This window comes from Aythya ferina, assembly GCF_964211825.1.
Source record: "Aythya ferina genome assembly, chromosome: 7".
In the NCBI taxonomy this organism is placed as follows: Eukaryota; Metazoa; Chordata; class Aves; order Anseriformes; family Anatidae; genus Aythya; species Aythya ferina.
The window spans coordinates 17531077-17547496 of NC_140302.1; the positions used below are offsets into that span (position 1 = coordinate 17531077).

General features: G+C 49.1%; 1 protein-coding gene across 3 annotated transcripts; it reads left to right on the forward strand.

Moving 5' to 3' along the window:
* The first annotated feature begins 279 nt into the window (after window positions 1-279).
* Window positions 280-11147, forward strand: LOC311439764 (2-hydroxyacylsphingosine 1-beta-galactosyltransferase-like). Of its 3 annotated transcripts, none has more exons than XM_084525879.1 (6): window positions 280-389; window positions 4811-5655; window positions 8223-8362; window positions 8546-8622; window positions 9010-9229; window positions 10195-11147. In XM_084525879.1, exons 2-6 carry the CDS (start codon window positions 4813-4815, stop codon window positions 10508-10510), a joined length of 1596 nt encoding a protein of 531 aa, XP_084382005.1. In that variant the 5' UTR covers window positions 280-389; window positions 4811-4812; the 3' UTR covers window positions 10511-11147. The 3 variants fall into 3 exon arrangements, with proteins under 3 accessions (XP_084382005.1, XP_084382006.1, XP_084382007.1); XM_084525880.1 differs by having other exon boundaries at window positions 389-515; XM_084525881.1 differs by lacking the exon at window positions 280-389 and adding an exon at window positions 3059-3503.
* The last annotated feature ends 5273 nt before the right edge of the window (window positions 11148-16420 follow it).

Below are 16420 nucleotides of genomic sequence, written 5' to 3' on the forward strand. Positions count from 1 at the left end.
AGGGCCCGGTGGAGGTACTGAGCACTATGATGCTTGTTTTTCCCTTGCCCTATACCTCTAGGGAAAAGCTGGGATGCTCTGTGACATGCCTGACACCCCCAAGGCAGGACCGTGCCCTTCACAGCTTGTGCCGAGCCGCAGTTAACGCTGCACTGGCCGGCGGGGCCAGCCCCTTCTGCTGCCCTCGGTCCCCTCCTGCTGCCGGTGCCGTCGCCCCTCGCCCACCCGCAGGCCCGAGGCAGCCTCCGGCGGGCGGGCCCGGCCCTGCTCCGCCCCGCTCAGCCTCTGGGGCCGGGTTTGGGGCTGGGTTTGGGGCCGCCCCGCCCGGCTCCGGCCGGCATGAAAGGGGCCGGGCTCTGCGGCGGCGCTGGGGCCGGCTCTGGGTGCAGGTGGGTGCCGGGACGGGGCCGCGAGGGGCGCGGGGCTGGGGTCTGCTGGGCTGGGCAGGGTCAGCCCCGGGTGCCCCAGCCGAGGTGTTTGGGTGCTGCTGCGCTGACTCGCTTCGTGCTCCCCAGGTGAGCCTCCCCTTCCCTCCCTTCCCCTCCTTTCCCCCATCCCTCGGCATCCCCCCCCCGCCGGCTGTGCTCGGCCGGGTTTCGCCCCTGCCGCCCGCTCGGAGCCCGGCAGGCTCCTGTGTGTGCGGGGGCGTCGCTGCTGGTGCGGGAGATGAGCCTTATCTCTGCTCCTCGGCTCCTCAACGCTGTTTTAAATGCGATCGGACTCGTCTGGCAGGGCTTTATCAGTCCCTAGCGCTTCCTACACAGGTTTCACAACCTTCCGCGGCGCTTGGTGCCGTCTGGCTTTTAACGCGGTGCTTCCCTGCAGAAGAAGCCGAGATGGCAGGGCAGGAGGTGGAAGGCTGTCTCCCCAGCCCCTCTAAAGTTTGCCTCTCTGAAGTTTGCTGGGTGCTCTCGTAGCTCTCTGGTTTTCTCCACAGTCTCGAGAACTTGTTAAACCTGACTGCCGTACGGCCATAACCTGCTCTTAAGACCAAAATGCACTGAGCTGTGGTGCGCGCTCACTTCAAGGTCTGTGGCCCTCATGAATATTTGGAAATGGCCCCTGGCCTGTCTGTCTCTGGCACCTGGGGATTACAAGTAATGCTCCTGAATGCTTCCGTGCTGCAGACCTGAGAGAGCTTGCGAAGAGCACTGCCGCACGTCAGCTGCTTCTGTGTCTTGCAGCCGTGTTGCAAGCAGGAGGAAAGCTGTCCGGAAGAGCCCAGTAGCATTACAAACCATCTCTGACCCCTCCAGAAGACAACTGGGAAGCCTGGGGGTGTGGGGTGGGGGAAATCTGTCCTACCACCCGGCCAGACTCAGTGCGTGATGAGAGGTCAGGCGTGAAAGCAGGTGCATGGTGTTAGACACCGCCCACCAGCTCGAGCTCTTGAAGGTATTTCTAGTTTCAAATGCCTGATGAGCTGACATACCGATTTTAATTTATTTTCTGTTGTTACGGATCAGCTATTTTCTGTAGTACCGCGGCTCCCTGGCTGTGACCAATGGACTGCCAACCTGCTGCTGGCCCACGTGTTCCCACCTCGCCTGTAGAGCTTCCTCTACACAGCTCTGATCATCCAGAAAGGATGTTGAAGGTTGCTCAAGGTCCTATAAATTTCAAACTGATTAAGGACTACCTAACTCCCTGTCCAAAATGGACGAGGCTGAGCAGAGTGCTTCTGATGCTGTTGTCTGGAAGCAGTAGGACTGAGGGTGGTGCAGGGGATGTTTTTTCTGACATTAACCTGATGGCTCATGTGGTTGCCTCTTCTGGTCTTTTTGGGACCTGGTCTTTGTCCTTTCTTTGTTTTTTGTGTGAGCTGCCATGAAGATATCAAAATGGAAAATTCTAGGAAGGTACACTGTTTTGAGCAGACAACACATGCACTGCTCACTCTATATATGAACAATATTTAAGAAAAATCAGGGCTATAAGCTGTGTGGGAAGGCTTATATTTGAAGGGATTTTTTCCCTTGCTTACTGTTTTTAATACTAAAACTCTAGTATTCCAGTGTTATTTACCCAGCTGACCATGGTGAAGTAGAAGGTTGTGACAACCCCAAAACAGAGCACAGAAGCCCACCAAGCACTGGGTTGTGTTAGATGGTTAGACTTCCCTGCTTCAACCTATGTTTTTATTGAGTTTATTTTACTATATCTTCACTGTATCTTCTAGGCTTATACTAGAGATCCCCCCCACCCCAGCAGCTCCTGCTGGTGGTGCGACATCGTCCTGCAGTGGCAGCGTTGCTCTCCGAGCTGCATACCTGCCTGCCTGCACGGAGTTTTCATTTCCATAAATTAGCCACAACTGGGTTGGCTGTCATTAACTTGACGGTAGTAGATGGTGCTGTTTTCTCTGGATCACACCCAGCAGAGGAGGCAAACTTTGGTTTCTTGTGCCAGGAAGAGTTTTGAGCATCCTGGTGAAGATGTCTTTTCCTCTTGGCTTCAAATGAATTGTGCTGCTTTGTTAACTCTTGAGAAGCTTACAGGGAAAACATTTGTTCTTACTGTGGGCAAGAGCTAGATGGAGACTACAAGGCAGCTAAGGAAATAATTTGGCCCCATGAATATGGGTTTCCAAGTTAGTGGGCAGAAACTAGGCAATACAAAATGCTGGAGGAGGAGAAGAGATGTAAAAGGCAGTTTCTTTGCCTTTTTGGGGTCTCTGTTCACTGCTCTTTCTTCATTGGAATCTGAAACCAGGACAGCATCTCTGCCTAGACTGCTTGTTGTCAGAGATTTTAGTCCTTCACCCTAAAAAAAAAAGACATCTGAGTTCAAGAAATCTGTCTTTAGAGCTGTGGATGTTTAGTTACTTCACTTCAGTTAAACTGATAAAATCATCCATTAATATCAGACACCTTCCTTGTCAAACATGTTAAACAGGGCAAAGCCAAGGGGCAAATTTCTGCCCAGTTAGATGTTTCTCAGGGGGGTTCAGGTGGCTTTCTTCTCTCTTCTCACCAATGCTCCCTCTCCACTGCTGCACCTGGAAACCTAAAGCATCTGTGGCACAGCCACCTTAACAATGTTCTTGAACCACCTGTGCACAGCCCAAAAGCAGGTGTAGGTGGCTGGGCTGCAGCCAGTACTGCCCTGGCTACGGTACCTGCTGGTACCTTTTTGAGCATGGGCAGTGCAGGGATATGCTCTGGTGGTTTTAAGCTGGGGCAGGAAGAAAGGTCCCTTCCCACAGCCTGACATCCTCCCACCACTTGGGAAGACTTACAGCCTTCTTGTTGGCTGGGCAGGGAGAAGGGATTCCCAGCACCTCTAGGGATTGCTCTGGGCAGGTCTTCGCTTTTCTCGTGGAGCTTCTGTTCCCTTCTCTCCAGGCTCTCACCAGTGCCTCCATCCTCCTGGAGCTCTTGCTCTGTTGGTCCATACACAGCCTTACCATCTGCTTGCGTTTTTGGTGTTTCTCTTCACTCCTACAGGCACAGCTGGCCCTGGATGAGAGTCCAAGCACTGGCAGTAGTTGCCTTTGAAATAAGGTAGGGTCCCAGTTAGCAGCTGCTCTGTGTTTCTTTGACGTGGCCCTGCCTATCTGGGACTGGAAAGCAGTGGGCAGAAATATCCAGCTGCCGAAGGGAGTCTGGAGGTTGTATTTAGTAGGATTGTATTTAGGACTTTCTTTCTTGCCTCTTAATTGATCAAGTTAATGGTGGAGAAGCTGGCAGAAAATCTTGGTCCAAATTCTGCATTACCACATTACCACAGCCCTTTTTGGGCTTAGTATGTGAGGCCATCCAAAATCCACTTATAATTGTTCCCATTATAACTTCTTCCCCGCACCCTTCCCAGCAAGTCTGAACTGGGTCCTCAGGACACAGCTCTGCTTCTGACTGTTCCCAAATAATTATCAGGCAATTCTTCTCCCAAAATAATGTGAGGTGTGGGTGAGGCGAGTTCGCTTCCAGTGATGTAGCAACAGCCCTTACACAACAGGAGTGCTGGGTGTTTCTCCCAGCTGGGATGGGGTGACAGCTGTAGGAGTGTGACTAAGGGGCGTCGCTGTGCCGCCGATGTTGCGCATTGGCTCTGGGGCTGCTTTCTGGGTTTGCTCTCTTCCACCCCATCAGTCCTGGCACCTCTTCCATCCCTTTCCACTGATCCTCCCTGCCCTCCCACGGCCGATGTGTCACCGGTGTGGTGACTGTGGTGGGGCAGCTCTCCATCCTGACCCTTCCTGCGCTCTCTGGGGCTGAGGTTTCTCTCTGGGAGCCTTGCTGTGGTACGGGCTTTCTCCTGCCCTGTCTGCGCTGAGCAAAGTGCCTCGCAAGGGCTAAAAGCAGAGGGTGCCTCTCTGCATCCCCTCTGGGCTCTGCGGGCCTCCCGGGGAGCTTGCACAGACAGCAAGGGCTGGGAGGCAGTCAGTCAGCTGTTCTGGGGAGGCAGAAACAGTGATAAAATCCAGATGTGCTGGTTCTGTAGTGGTACCTGGGGATGGAGCATGGGTGTCCCAGCTGGTGCTCTGACCCAGCAGGGCTGTGCTAGTTGCTCTCCCTCTCTGATTCTCTGCAAGTCAGTCTGCCAATTTTTGAGCCTTAGACGCAGATTGGCACAGAGAAGTGGCTCTGAATTTACAGAAAATGCACCTGACGTGCTCTAGTATTTGAGTTTTGTGTGTGTGGTTTTTTTTTTTTTTTTTTTTTTCCCCTCTCAGTGGTGAACTCCATACTGCTCTCTCCTCTCTCACCTTATGAGCATCTGGCTTGCTGCTACATTCCCAGTTCTTAGTTGCCCAAGTCCATGACTGAGGCTTCTATCCTATATTAATGACATGTTTCTCTCCTTGCAGTGATGAAGATGAAGGTGCTACCATGCCCTGCTGCTCTTTTCCTTGTGGTGGCTGCGTTCGGTCTGGAGCCGTGTCACTGTGCCAAGGTGCTGATCATGCCCACCATAGTCTTCGACAGCCACTTGCGAGTCTTCATGCGGGTGGCAGAGGCGCTGGCTGACCGGGGCCACGACCCCGTGCTGCTCCTCCACGAGGGTCGGGACGTGGAAACCTACCTGCCCGCCTTCCGCATCCAGAGGTACTGGGGCATCTTCAGCACGGAGAGTGCGGATGCCTGGGTGCAGGAGAAGATAAAGCGTGTCTTCCAAGGGAAGATGACCTCTCTGGAGATGTTCTCCTTTTTGGAAAAGTACCTGGAAAACTGTGACCTGGTGCTGAGAAACAATACCCTCCTGCAGAAACTCCAGCGTGAGCACTTTGACCTCCTGTTGGTGGACCCCAATGAGATGTGTGGCTTTATCCTGGCTCACATCCTGCACGTCAAATATGCTGTGATCTCCACTGGTTTCTGGTTCCCAGCGGAGATTGGCGCCACTTCCCCCATTGCCTATGTTCCTGAGTTCAACTCCCTGATGACTGACAGGATGGGCTTCTTTGGCAGGACTTGGAACCTCCTGGTCTACGTGATCACTCGTGTGGCCACAAAGCTGGTCATCCTGCCCAAGTTTGAACGTCTCATGGAGAAGCACAGGGTGGAGCCCAAGACATCCATGCTGGACCTTGTCCATGGAACTAGCCTCTTCTTCCTCTGCAACGACGTGGTGCTGGACTTTCCCCGGCCAACACTCCCCCATGTCATTTTCACAGGGGGGATCCTTGCTGAGCCTGCAAAGCCCCTTCCAGTGGTAAGTGCGGGAAAGCTTTGAGCCATGATTGCATATTAACCTGTGGGGAATACTTGGTGCAAATCTTCTTCTGAAGAGCCTTATAAATGCCATGTGAAGCTGCATTTTGGTGCCTGTGTGTAGCGAGGAGATGGGGAGCACTGAGGACTGGGGGGGTTGCAGGGAGAATATAGTTAATTTGTCCACCGTGAAGTACGAGTCAGCTGCACTCTCTGTAAAATGGTGTGGGAAGTGCTGTGATGGTAGTGTTGCCTTTGAGACTTGAACATGAGTGGGTTGGTTGTTTCTACACTTGAAGAGGAAATAGGAAGAACAATTAGTCTTTATTTCTTCATCACTGGTTTAAGTCAATCCAGAATTTCTTCCTTAGTTCAGTTTCTTGCAGGGTATTTCTTCCCTCAAGCTTGTAGGCTTAAGAACCCCTAGGGGAGAGCTGTGTTTCTCCTCTCATTGAATTCAGCGTGGAGTGCCAAAGTGTACAAAACTGAAGTGTATTGTCCTCTATTCCTTAAGTGGCAACCCTGAGGGAAACTCCCCAGGCATCCCACAGGCTTTCTCCGGTCTGTACCTCACTATCCTCAGTAAAGATTAAGAAGGACAAGCCCTTAAAGCCTTCAAAGGAAGACAATATTGGAAGCAGAGCAGTACCTGTATACTATTCCTCCTGTTGCTTTAGCACTTTTACAAATGCTGTGGGGAAATAGACTTGGATAATAACTCCGAGGCAGTTGGGTAGTCCTGGTGTCCCAGCCAAGGGGCTGAAATAGAGATAAGATTCAAGTTTCAAATGATATGGGATCTGTCTAGATCTCCAACGGCAGCTTTAGTCAAGACTGTGGATGCCATTTTTTTTGCAGTTAAAAGGAAAAAGTGAGTTTAGGTGCTTTGGAGCAGAAGTTCTCCAGATGCGTATGGTTGCACATTACCCTTTCCCGTGTGGCACAGCGTGCAGGTAATGTAACGCATGTAGGGTGCTCCAAAGGCTGTGTCAGTGTGTCTGCCTCACAGGTCTTGCAAAACACCAGCTTGGTCCAACCTGGCTGCATACACGCCTGCCTTATAAAGAAGGGAGTTGCTTGCTGTGGCATTACTCATGTGCTTCATGGCTTCAAGAACAGAGCCGAAGGCGCCTAGGGGAAGAGCGATGGAGATAAGTCCAGAGCCCTGCAGTAGGCGGTGGCTGTTGTGCTAGCAGGCAGGTATGCCTGTGCCCAGGGTACAGGATGCTGACAGAAGAGAGGGCCTTGGTAGGTCTAGGTGTAGCATAAGGCATCTCCACAGAAGCTGGGTTATATAATTAAGGTATTTATTTCCTCATATTTGAAATGTTGTGGCTGAGAGTCCCTTTAATTAGGGCATGGTGGAATATAGATATGTATTTGAGAGATGGTGAGACTCTGGTGGTCAACCATGCCTCCCTTGGCAACTCTGAAGTTGTTTCTGAAAGCCTGATTATAATAGATAATGTAATCATCTGCTTTATGAGTCATTATAGCTTTATCAAGCAAAGCCAAACGAGAACTTTCTCTTCTTTTTCAGTTCTAGCAGTCATGTTGCTCAAAAGAAAATCAGAGATTCAAGAGCATGGAGAAACCAAAACCCCTTAGATGAAATCATCTTGATTTTTTTGTTGTGGTGTTGATTTTTGGGCTTCTTAAGCTCTTCTGCAAAGAAAGGCTTGAGTCCCTGAAGCATTTAACAGAGGACAAACATAAAGCACATTTCATTTTTACTCTCTGGGGATAACTCCTCTGTACCAGTACTCAACCTTGTAGACTACTACTAATAAAATACTCTAGATTAATCATCTTATTTTTCTCCTTTAAAAACAGAATTAATTTGTTGTTGTTGCTTTGGGATTTTTTGCCCGTAAGTCTTCTACAGTGTTCATATTCAAAGGCACTTTAAGAAACTTTCCTAGAATGCCACTGACTGTGAGCTGATACGTGGGAAGCTTGAAGCGGGACAGAAAGCATGACAAGAGAGGCTCAGCTTAGCCTGGCATAAAAGGGAATTCTTTGTTTTTACTCCTCAGCAGGTGTGCTGGCTGATTTCCTCTCCTCCAGCCTCCTCCCTTCCTGCCAGTCAAAAGGAGTGAGGACTCCTCCTAGATACACACCTGCATGTAGCATCTTGGGAAGCCTCTAGCCTACACCTAGAGACCCTGGTAGGCCTCCTGCCTTAGTGTGCTGATGGAAAACAGCCTTAATATTTTCACTCCAGCTCCCTGAGGAGCTCTGGCTGCACCTATGTGGGCCCTATGTTTTCAGAGCCCTCCTTACCAAGGAGTAACTGTGTCACCTCCAAAGCTGTATTACAAAATGCAAGTTCTAGACACCTCTGCATGGAGCGCCCAAGCTCAGCTTTTCTGCTCGAGTAACTCCTGCCTGTCTGGCTGCAGAAATCACATCAGTTTTAGTATCTTCCTGGTCAGAAACGCTTAGCTTTGTGCTCCATATAGATTTGGCTTCATCCTCTTCATAGACAGCTTTCTGCTGGCAGAGGCTACAGGGGAAGGGCCTTTCTCCAGCAAGACTTCAAGGCATCTGTGTGTGTTTTGCCTGCAGGGTCTGCGTCTCTGGGTGGAAGCAGCAGATGCAGGTGTTGTTGTTGTCTCCTTTGGCATCGGGATCCGAGCTCTTCCAAACGACCTGGTGGAGAAGATGGCTGGCGCATTTGCCCGCCTCCCACAGAGGGTGGTGTGGAGGTGAGGAGGGGATGGGATTCCTCATAACTCCAGTTGGATGACAATCAGACAGTTTGCTTTCCATCTCTTGATCTGATTGAATTTATAATTGTTATAAATTGTTATAATTACATTGTGTGTGTTTTTCTTTTCCTGTTTTTTTTTTTTTTATTTTTTTTTTTTTATCTTTATCTCTTCCCATAGATACTTCGGACAGAAGCCAAGAAACCTGGGTGAGAATACACTGATGATGGGGTGGCTGCCCCAGAACGACCTGCTAGGTAAGGCAGGGCTGAGTGTGTGTGAGCGTGTGTATGTGTTTGAGTGTGTGTGTGTACCACTAGCAACATCTCTGGAGTTTAGTCCAAACCACAGCAAGATCATACCAGAAAAACAGCACCTGTGTGGGTCTAAGTCTCTTGCTTGTTGTGAGTCTGATCTCTAAATGTCTGAAGCTGTATCTTGGCACTTACTTCCCTTGTTCTCCAGGTTCTGCCCTGTGTGCTTTGGGCTGCTGTGTTCCTGAAGGATAACGTGAATTTTCATCCTCTGTGCTCAGCATGTTTGGTTTTCCCTAAGCACGCATCCACTCTGTGTCTTGAAGAAGCCACCAGTATCCCTGTTTCAGCATGGAAGGCACTGACCTGCTGCTGTTTCTTTGCCTGCAGGCCATCCCAATGTGAAAGCTTTCGTCAGCCACTGCGGGATGAATGGCATATTCGAGGCAATTTATCACGGTGTGCCGGTGGTGGGATTCCCTTTCTATGGGGACCAGTTTGACATCATGACCAGAGTGCAGGCGAAGGGCATGGGTATTCTCATGGACTGGAGCAGTGTGAGAGAAGAGGATCTTTACCAGGCTATCGTCACGGTTATCTCTGACCCCAGGTGAGCCATGCAGCTGCATTAAGCAGTTCCTTGGTATGGGCTGCACATAGGGATTGATGCCTTTGTGTCATCCCCCATATAGCCTGTGGACCAAGCAGAGTTGCAAATATTGCTCAGCTGGCCAGACATGTTAGTGTCTTGTAATCCTGAGATGTTTGCAGGAAGATATACTCCAACATTTGCTGCAAGAGAGCATGATCTAGCCCTGTTTGGCTTTGACTGTAATTTTCTTAGAAAGCTTTCTGAGATGCAGAGGCACAAACCTCTTTCATTTTAGTGCCAGCCTGTTATCAGGTAAAATGAGATTGTATCCTTCACTTGTGATTTCCTTGGTCTTGTCCAAAAAGCTTTCTGTAGAAACAGTTATCTGCAGCCAATGGGCTGCAGATAATGCTTCATCCATTGCTTCTCAAAACAAGGCTTTTCCCCTTTCCTAGATTTGTTGCAGCACAGTGACACAGGGCTCCCACTGTCTAATATAACGCATGCAACTGTTAGTGTTTGAAGTGCTGTCAAAGAGCTTGATTTTTTTTTTTTTATTTTAATTTTAATCAACTCATCTATTGATCTTAGAGTAAGTTGTTAAGGTGTTCCATTCAGTAGCAAAGTATTTGGCCAGTTACCAAACAACTGACCGCTGCTTGATTCTGGGTGAGACCTTCTGCTGCAAACTCCCTTCAAAAAGCTTTGATCCATCAGAAACCACTGAGCAGTCATCTTACCAAGGAACTTAGGAACTGAACTGCCGGCCTTGTTAACAAAACAGTAAAATACACTCTGGCTTGTGCTGCCATGGCTAATGATTGCCATCAGAGTGGCTTTTAGAGGCAGATGTAAAACGAATCTTGGAGTAAATGTGCCACACCCCTAAGGTATCACCTGGGACTTGAAGGCACCACTGAATCAGACCGCTTCTTAGCTATGAGGCCCCTGTCAGATTGACGATTTCTTGTCTTCCTTTGCAGTTACAGAAAAGCAGCTAAGCTCATCTCGGCCCTGCACCTGGACAAACCGATGCATGCTCTCAACAGGACAGTGTACTGGCTGGAGTACCTCCTTCGTCATGATGGGGCACCTTACCTTCGCCCCGCTGTCTATGACCTCTCCTTATATGAGTACTTCTGCTTGGACATCTTGGCTCTTCTCTTGCTCTGCCTGGCCAGCATTGGATTTGTGCTCTACAAGTCTGTGGTGTGGTACAGGAGGAAGAGGGCCAGCCCTGTCTATCAGAATGGCAACTGCTTGAAAGGCCACTTCACAGAAGAGAAGAAGTTGCAGTAGTGGCTCAGCATGTTCCAGGGCACATCCCTTCACTGTGAAACGAACTGCTGCCGTGCCAAGAAATGTACGGCACGCAGGCACAGAGAGAGGCGAAAGATCAGCAGGTCTGGATGAGAAGAGCCGGGGGGAGGGAGGTGTATTGCAAAGGCCTGTGTGCACACCTCTGTGTACAGCACCTGTGGGCGGGGACGCGAATTCAGGCATGGGTGGAAGCACTTGGCCAGGACGCTGGGAATGGGGCATGGGTAGGTAGACTTCCAGGGAGGAGTGCGAGTTGTTCCCTTTTTATTGCACGTTGGTTTAGATGCTAGTGTTGCTCTTCTGGCTTTTTGGATCTCTGGGGAGGCTCTGGAGGTAGGAATAGCGTTTCATGTGTGGCAGACATTGTTTCTCCTCTGGCTTGTCACCAAGACCCCTGAGAGTCAGGATTCCTTTATGTGCAGGTGAGGACTGGAGGTAGAGCTGTGGACAGGGAAGGGCACTGAAAGTATTGCTTAAAAGGAAATGAAACCGGTCTGTTTAAAGTTCTGTGGGTAAATGTTGTTCTTCCTGCTTCCATCAACCCTCTGCAATCTTGTTTGTGTTTGAGCTAAATTATTATTATTTTTTTTAAATAAAGTTATATTCATTCCCCTGGGTGGTAGTGCTCCAGTGTCTGTTTAATGTGAACCTCTGGTCCTTGTAACAGGAGGTCATTCAAGCAGACTCACGTGGTTTTCCCTTCATATCACTGCTGCTACAGTCTCCACGTACCTCTAGACCCCTACAAACCTCTGTCAGCAATTCCTCTTGGCCTTCTCCCAGGGTTTCATGTGGTGCCTTCCCTCCTCTGCCTGTACATAACACACCCATGCCCATGGAGTCTCCAAACCTGTGATAAAAGAAGAATTTGGAACAGATGCCAAGTGCTAGGACCACAGGAAGAGCAGCCAGCAGCTTGGAGATCTGATCACAGGCAATGGGCCATGCAGCCTGCTTATAGAAGCAACAAGCTCTGCTCTTTCTGAAGAAAGCATTCCTCGTTTCAACATGTGCAGGCGTGCTCTTGTCCCCCTCAGGGTCATGGTGTGGAGCGATACCCACGTGTTTTTACTCACCCTGGGCTCTAAGACAAACCCACGCCTGGGTGCAGTTGCACAACCTACCCGCAGCACTGGCTGATGGTCTGACTGGTGATGCCCCACACCGAGGGTTGATGGCTGTGCTCTTGGCTGTGGCTTATTTCCAGGCTCTGCTCCTGCTTTTGCATGTGCTTCTCATTCCAAAGTAGGTGCTGTGTATAACCTCTCAAGCAGCAGTTTGGCTGGGCTCCTGGGATGCCCTGGGTTGGGACAGTGCCCAGCTCTGACTCAGTGGCTTCTCTGATGCCTGGCAGTGCAACCTTCCCTCCCCAGCCCTCAGCTTGCAGTGGTGCTGTAGCAAAAAATGTTTTGGACAAGATTGCTCTTTGCTGTCTAGGATGGGTGAAAACAGCCCATAGACCTAAGCTGCTGCTGTATTTCCTGGAATTCCTTGCTGTTTTCTGGGATACCCACACCTGGCTGTAGTCAGGGGTGAGCTTGGTGACCTGTTGCTCTAGCTTTGTAGCAGCCCTAGGTGGCTTCATGCCTCAGAGCTGAGGGCATGGACAGGGGAGATTAGAGCAAGGTGAGCTATAAACAAACGGGGAGGAGGGGAAAAGCAGGAGTTGTAGATAGGTGGCAGAAACAGTGGCTAGATGGCACCTTTCTGCCTCTGAGTTGGAATTTCAAGGTTGATAGTTTTCTGGAGAAAAATATATATTGGTGCAAGTTCTGCAGCATGGCTGCTGGTTGCCCTGTGGAGGCTTTGTCATCATCTACCAGCGGGTGAGCATGGAGAAGGGGTAGGGTGTTTTGCTCAGTTCCTTCTTCTTTCTGGGGAGGAAAAGGGAGACTATTAATTCAGCCTACATGAGGGTCTGTCTGTTTAGATCAGGCTGAATATAGCAAATGATTTGGGAAGTTTGTGGCTTGGTGAGCTTAAAGAGAAGAAGAAACAAGGGCACCATGGCTTGATGGGGCTAGACCTATACCTTGTTTTGCTTTCAAGAGCAGAAGAGTAGGGAAATGTTTGTGGCCCAAGGAGCCTATGCAGGGTTACAAAAACCTGAGTGTTTTCCAGTTTACTGAGAATGATGCTGTCTTGCTGTTTACACATTCAGAAAGAAGTTCTAGCCAGAAAAAATGAGAATATAGCACCAGATGCAACATTAACACGCTGCCTCTTACTAGCTATATCCTGAAGTCCTTACGCTTTTCATGACTATGCTCATTTCCAAACATACAGCAGAGTTAGGAGGCATGTCTAGCCAGAGAGTTGAAATATATATGCTTATTAAAAGATGGTTCAAAAACTTGGTGAGAAAGCTACTTTTAGTGAAGTAAAGCACAAACCCACACAGGGATCTCATGACTAGGAAGTGGTCATTCACAAGGCACCCTAAAAGGAAGAGTCTTCTCCAGGGAGAGCTGTATTTGGGGTTTGAAACGGCCAGGAGGTGTTCTTGGAGTTGTAGGGTGGTTCTCTGAAACTATTGGTATAGCTCCATAAAGTTTTTCCAGTTTTGCTTTATTCCTATCCTCTAACTCTTCTGTGTTCCTGCTGAAAGCACAGCTTTCTCTCTTTGGTTTTCTCCATGTTATTCTTGTTGGTATTCAGTGTTGAATATTGAAGGAAACTGTGACACAGCCTGGAGCTGGTTATTAAGTCCAAATATTAATAACAAGCAGCCTGTCACACACGTGTGGTCAAAACCCATATCGGGGGAAAAGACGGGGGTGCTCTCTGCCCCTCAGGCAGCACTGGTGCTTCTCTCTGGGCAAGATGTGCAACCCCAGGTTACACGTGTGCCAGGTCAGGTAACGTAGCATTAAAACCATGGTTTGTGATGCACCAAGTAGGCAACGAGCCCTTCTTCCCCTCCTTTTTTCATCCTCAAGGAGAAGTAGGATATGACTCAACGCTTTCCCCAAGGCTGCTGAGGCCTCACCCAGGAGCTGCAACCCCAGCTGAGCCCCGTACAGCACCAAACTCTCTTCTGCCCCTGCTTCTGTCTCTTAGCAAGGCATGGGGAGCCCAAGCACCAGCTGGAGTGCCAGCTGCCTCCCCATGCCCACAAAACCCCACGAGGGCCCGGTGTGGCTGTGCAGACAGGGAGGCACGGGGAGCAAGCCAGCTGGCTTTTCAAGTTGCCCCAGCCCTATGGGCTGGTGGAGAACATGGGGCCCTGCGAGCAGTGCTGGCCTGGCGCCGGAGACACCCTGGGGATGCAGGCAGGCACGTTTTCCAGGGATCAGCGCCAGGCTGGTGTGAGGGAAAGCCTCTTCAGCCCCTGCATGCTCGTGTGGGGGTGGGTCCTCGTGTGCCCTCCATCAGCATCCCTGCGGGACAGCCTGTCCCCGGCCTGCAGCTGGCCACGTCAGCTCCACGGCTGGTTTTTCCAGCCTGGGAAGGTGGCGGCTCCAAAGTAGGTCAACAAAATTTGGCTAATCAAGGAGAGCCGTCTCCCTCTGCAGGTGAGTGTGAAGTCACCCTGGTTGTGGGAGGATCGCGGCAAGGACGGCTCCTTGAAGGCTCCGGGATTTTGACTCATTCCATCATTAAATGGCAGTGAGCAAAGAGCATCGGGTGAAGAAGCTTCCTTGCACCTCTGTGCCAGCAGATCTTTCTGGCTGGTGCAGGAGCCTGGGCATGGCTCAGCCCCAGCCAATTGCCCACCATGGGCTGGCTCTGCCCATGGTCCTCTCCCCAGGGGTCCCCATACCCTTTTTTATCCTCTTGAGGTTGCAGGCAATGCCTTCCTTGGATGCTTCTCCTTGTTCTTTCCAACCTCATCCTTTCTAAGCCCTTCATCCATTCCCACTCGTCTTCCTCTCAATAGCCTCTTCAAACCAATTGCTGGGTTTGGCTGAGCTAAACTAAATTTCTGGAAAGCCTCTTATGTACGGCTGCTCAGTCACAGGCACAAGCATTGCTAAGGCTGTGGTTTTAACTCTTAAGCTATCTGGGTATTTAGTCTCAGAGTAATAAAGGAAAGCAATTATAGACTTTATTGCTCTTAGGCCATTAGCAAAAGCTTGTTCTCATGCTCCTCACCTTCCATCTGAGCCTGCTTACCCCCAGCAAGGCCCTTCTACCCGCTGTTATTAAAGACCATGTGGGATGCAGCTGGGGCTGGTTCTTTCTGGGCTTTTTGCAGGTAGCCTTGGTGCTAGCAGTAGCAGTTATGCCTGTATGGTAATCCTCCTAAGGAGAACTTTTGAATTATAATTTAATATAAGGCCTTTGTATCGGTGTTATGATAGTGCTGCCGTTGGCTAACCTAATCCCTGTCTTAATTAATAGGTGCTCCTGTAAGGCAAGCTCTTCTGAAATGGGTTCTGATGTAAAACTTGCTGATCTCAGTATGAAGCTTTATAGAAAAGAGATTTCTTCTCTTATTCGTAGTTCTGGAAGACTAGAATGAGCCTGCTTGATTGTGAAGAGGTAAGCGTGTTCAACGTGGTACATAGAACCAGTTAACAACAGTTTAAAGGAAAGATGATTTTTTGTATTTATCAAATCTGAGAGAATGAAGAAGCTTGGAGGACAGAGGGTAACCAGAATGTTCGTGGGCATGGGCAGCCCTGTATATTTAATGTCTTGTTAGGAAAGCGAATCAAGAATTGAAAAACAATAGCTAAACTGTTCTTGGAAGCACCCTAGGTTAACCTGCATATATTGTTAAAGCAAAACAAAATAAAACATATATTATATGTTCTGTAAGTAGTAAACAGTATTGTAATTCAAATTACATGAGTTCAATAGAGGCTTCAGCTGGAGTTAAGCTTCAGTGCCCTTTGTGCTAAGCTTTGGGTGAGGTGGTCTCTCAGTAATGGTGGATTTGGGACTCTAGACAGTGAAACTTCTTAATGACTATGCACTGAACCCACCAATCACATGTGGGGTTTTCTATTAAGGCCAGTCTTTTTAAAATCTAAACTAATAGCAAAGAAGTGTTGAGTAGTCAATTTTCATTAAAAACAAAGTGACGAGAAGCTGAGTGCCTCAGTGATAACAGAAGATGGGCCGGCCATCTTTATTGCTAAAAATAAATTGCTTTGCTTTTTTCTTTCTTGCTTTTGCCCCCTGGATTGGCAGAGTGAGGAATGGTACAGAAGACCTGTGTGTTGGCAGGAGATGCATTAACAAAGCTGAGTAACTACAGATAGTAAAACAATTAGCAGAGTCAGGATCAGGGCTAGGGGAGTACTTCTTTCTCATTCAGCCTTAATTCCTCTGATTTAAATTGGTAACATTTTAGTCCCATTTCTGTTGCCAGCATTTTGCTTTCTAGAACTTGCTGAACCTTCATTTTGTGCTCTTTGCTTTGTCTGAGACTCTGTAGTCTTGATGGACTTCAGCTGGAGAAGTCATTTTGTCTGTGTCTGGTGTCAGTGTAACTTCTGCTAGCTGTGAGCCCAGACCCCTTACGTGAGCAGAAGAACAGTGAAGTGAAAAGGGGCTGACACTGAGCCATCAGTAAGGTCTGGCTGTGTGAGTACCAGGGGATACTCTGGCTCTGCAAAACAGGAGGTTTTGTGTTTAGGGTCTGAGAATGCAAGCTGAAAAGCTTTTATGTACCATAACCAACGTAGATGACCACTCATGATGGCAATTTGGTTAATGAGCCTCTTGTTACTGTGCTGTGGTTTGTTTTACTCTCATTCAAAGCACTGAGCATGTTCTGGCTGGGAAAAAAAAAAATGATATCTGAATGTTGTGTACAAAGTCTCTCTCTGATGAGTAGTTCAGAAAATACAAATAGGTGCATATGTGCATTCCTGCAGATGTTCTTAACTCAGCCTGGGTTTTGAGATTTCTCTGATGAAGAAGTAGCTGATCAGGCTG

What these genes read in the sequence shown, in the direction of transcription:
- LOC311439764 (XM_084525879.1), top strand. Translation starts at nt 4,813, where the DNA reads ATGAAGATGAAGGTGCTACCATGCCCTGCTGCTCTTTTCCTTGTGGTG. An exon ending in CTGCAAAGCCCCTTCCAGTG is followed by an intron (nt 5,656 to 8,222) that starts GTAAGTGCGGGA and finishes TTTTGCCTGCAG; the next exon opens with GGTCTGCGTCTCTGGGTGGA. An exon ending in CCACAGAGGGTGGTGTGGAG is followed by an intron (nt 8,363 to 8,545) that starts GTGAGGAGGGGA and finishes CTCTTCCCATAG; the next exon opens with ATACTTCGGACAGAAGCCAA.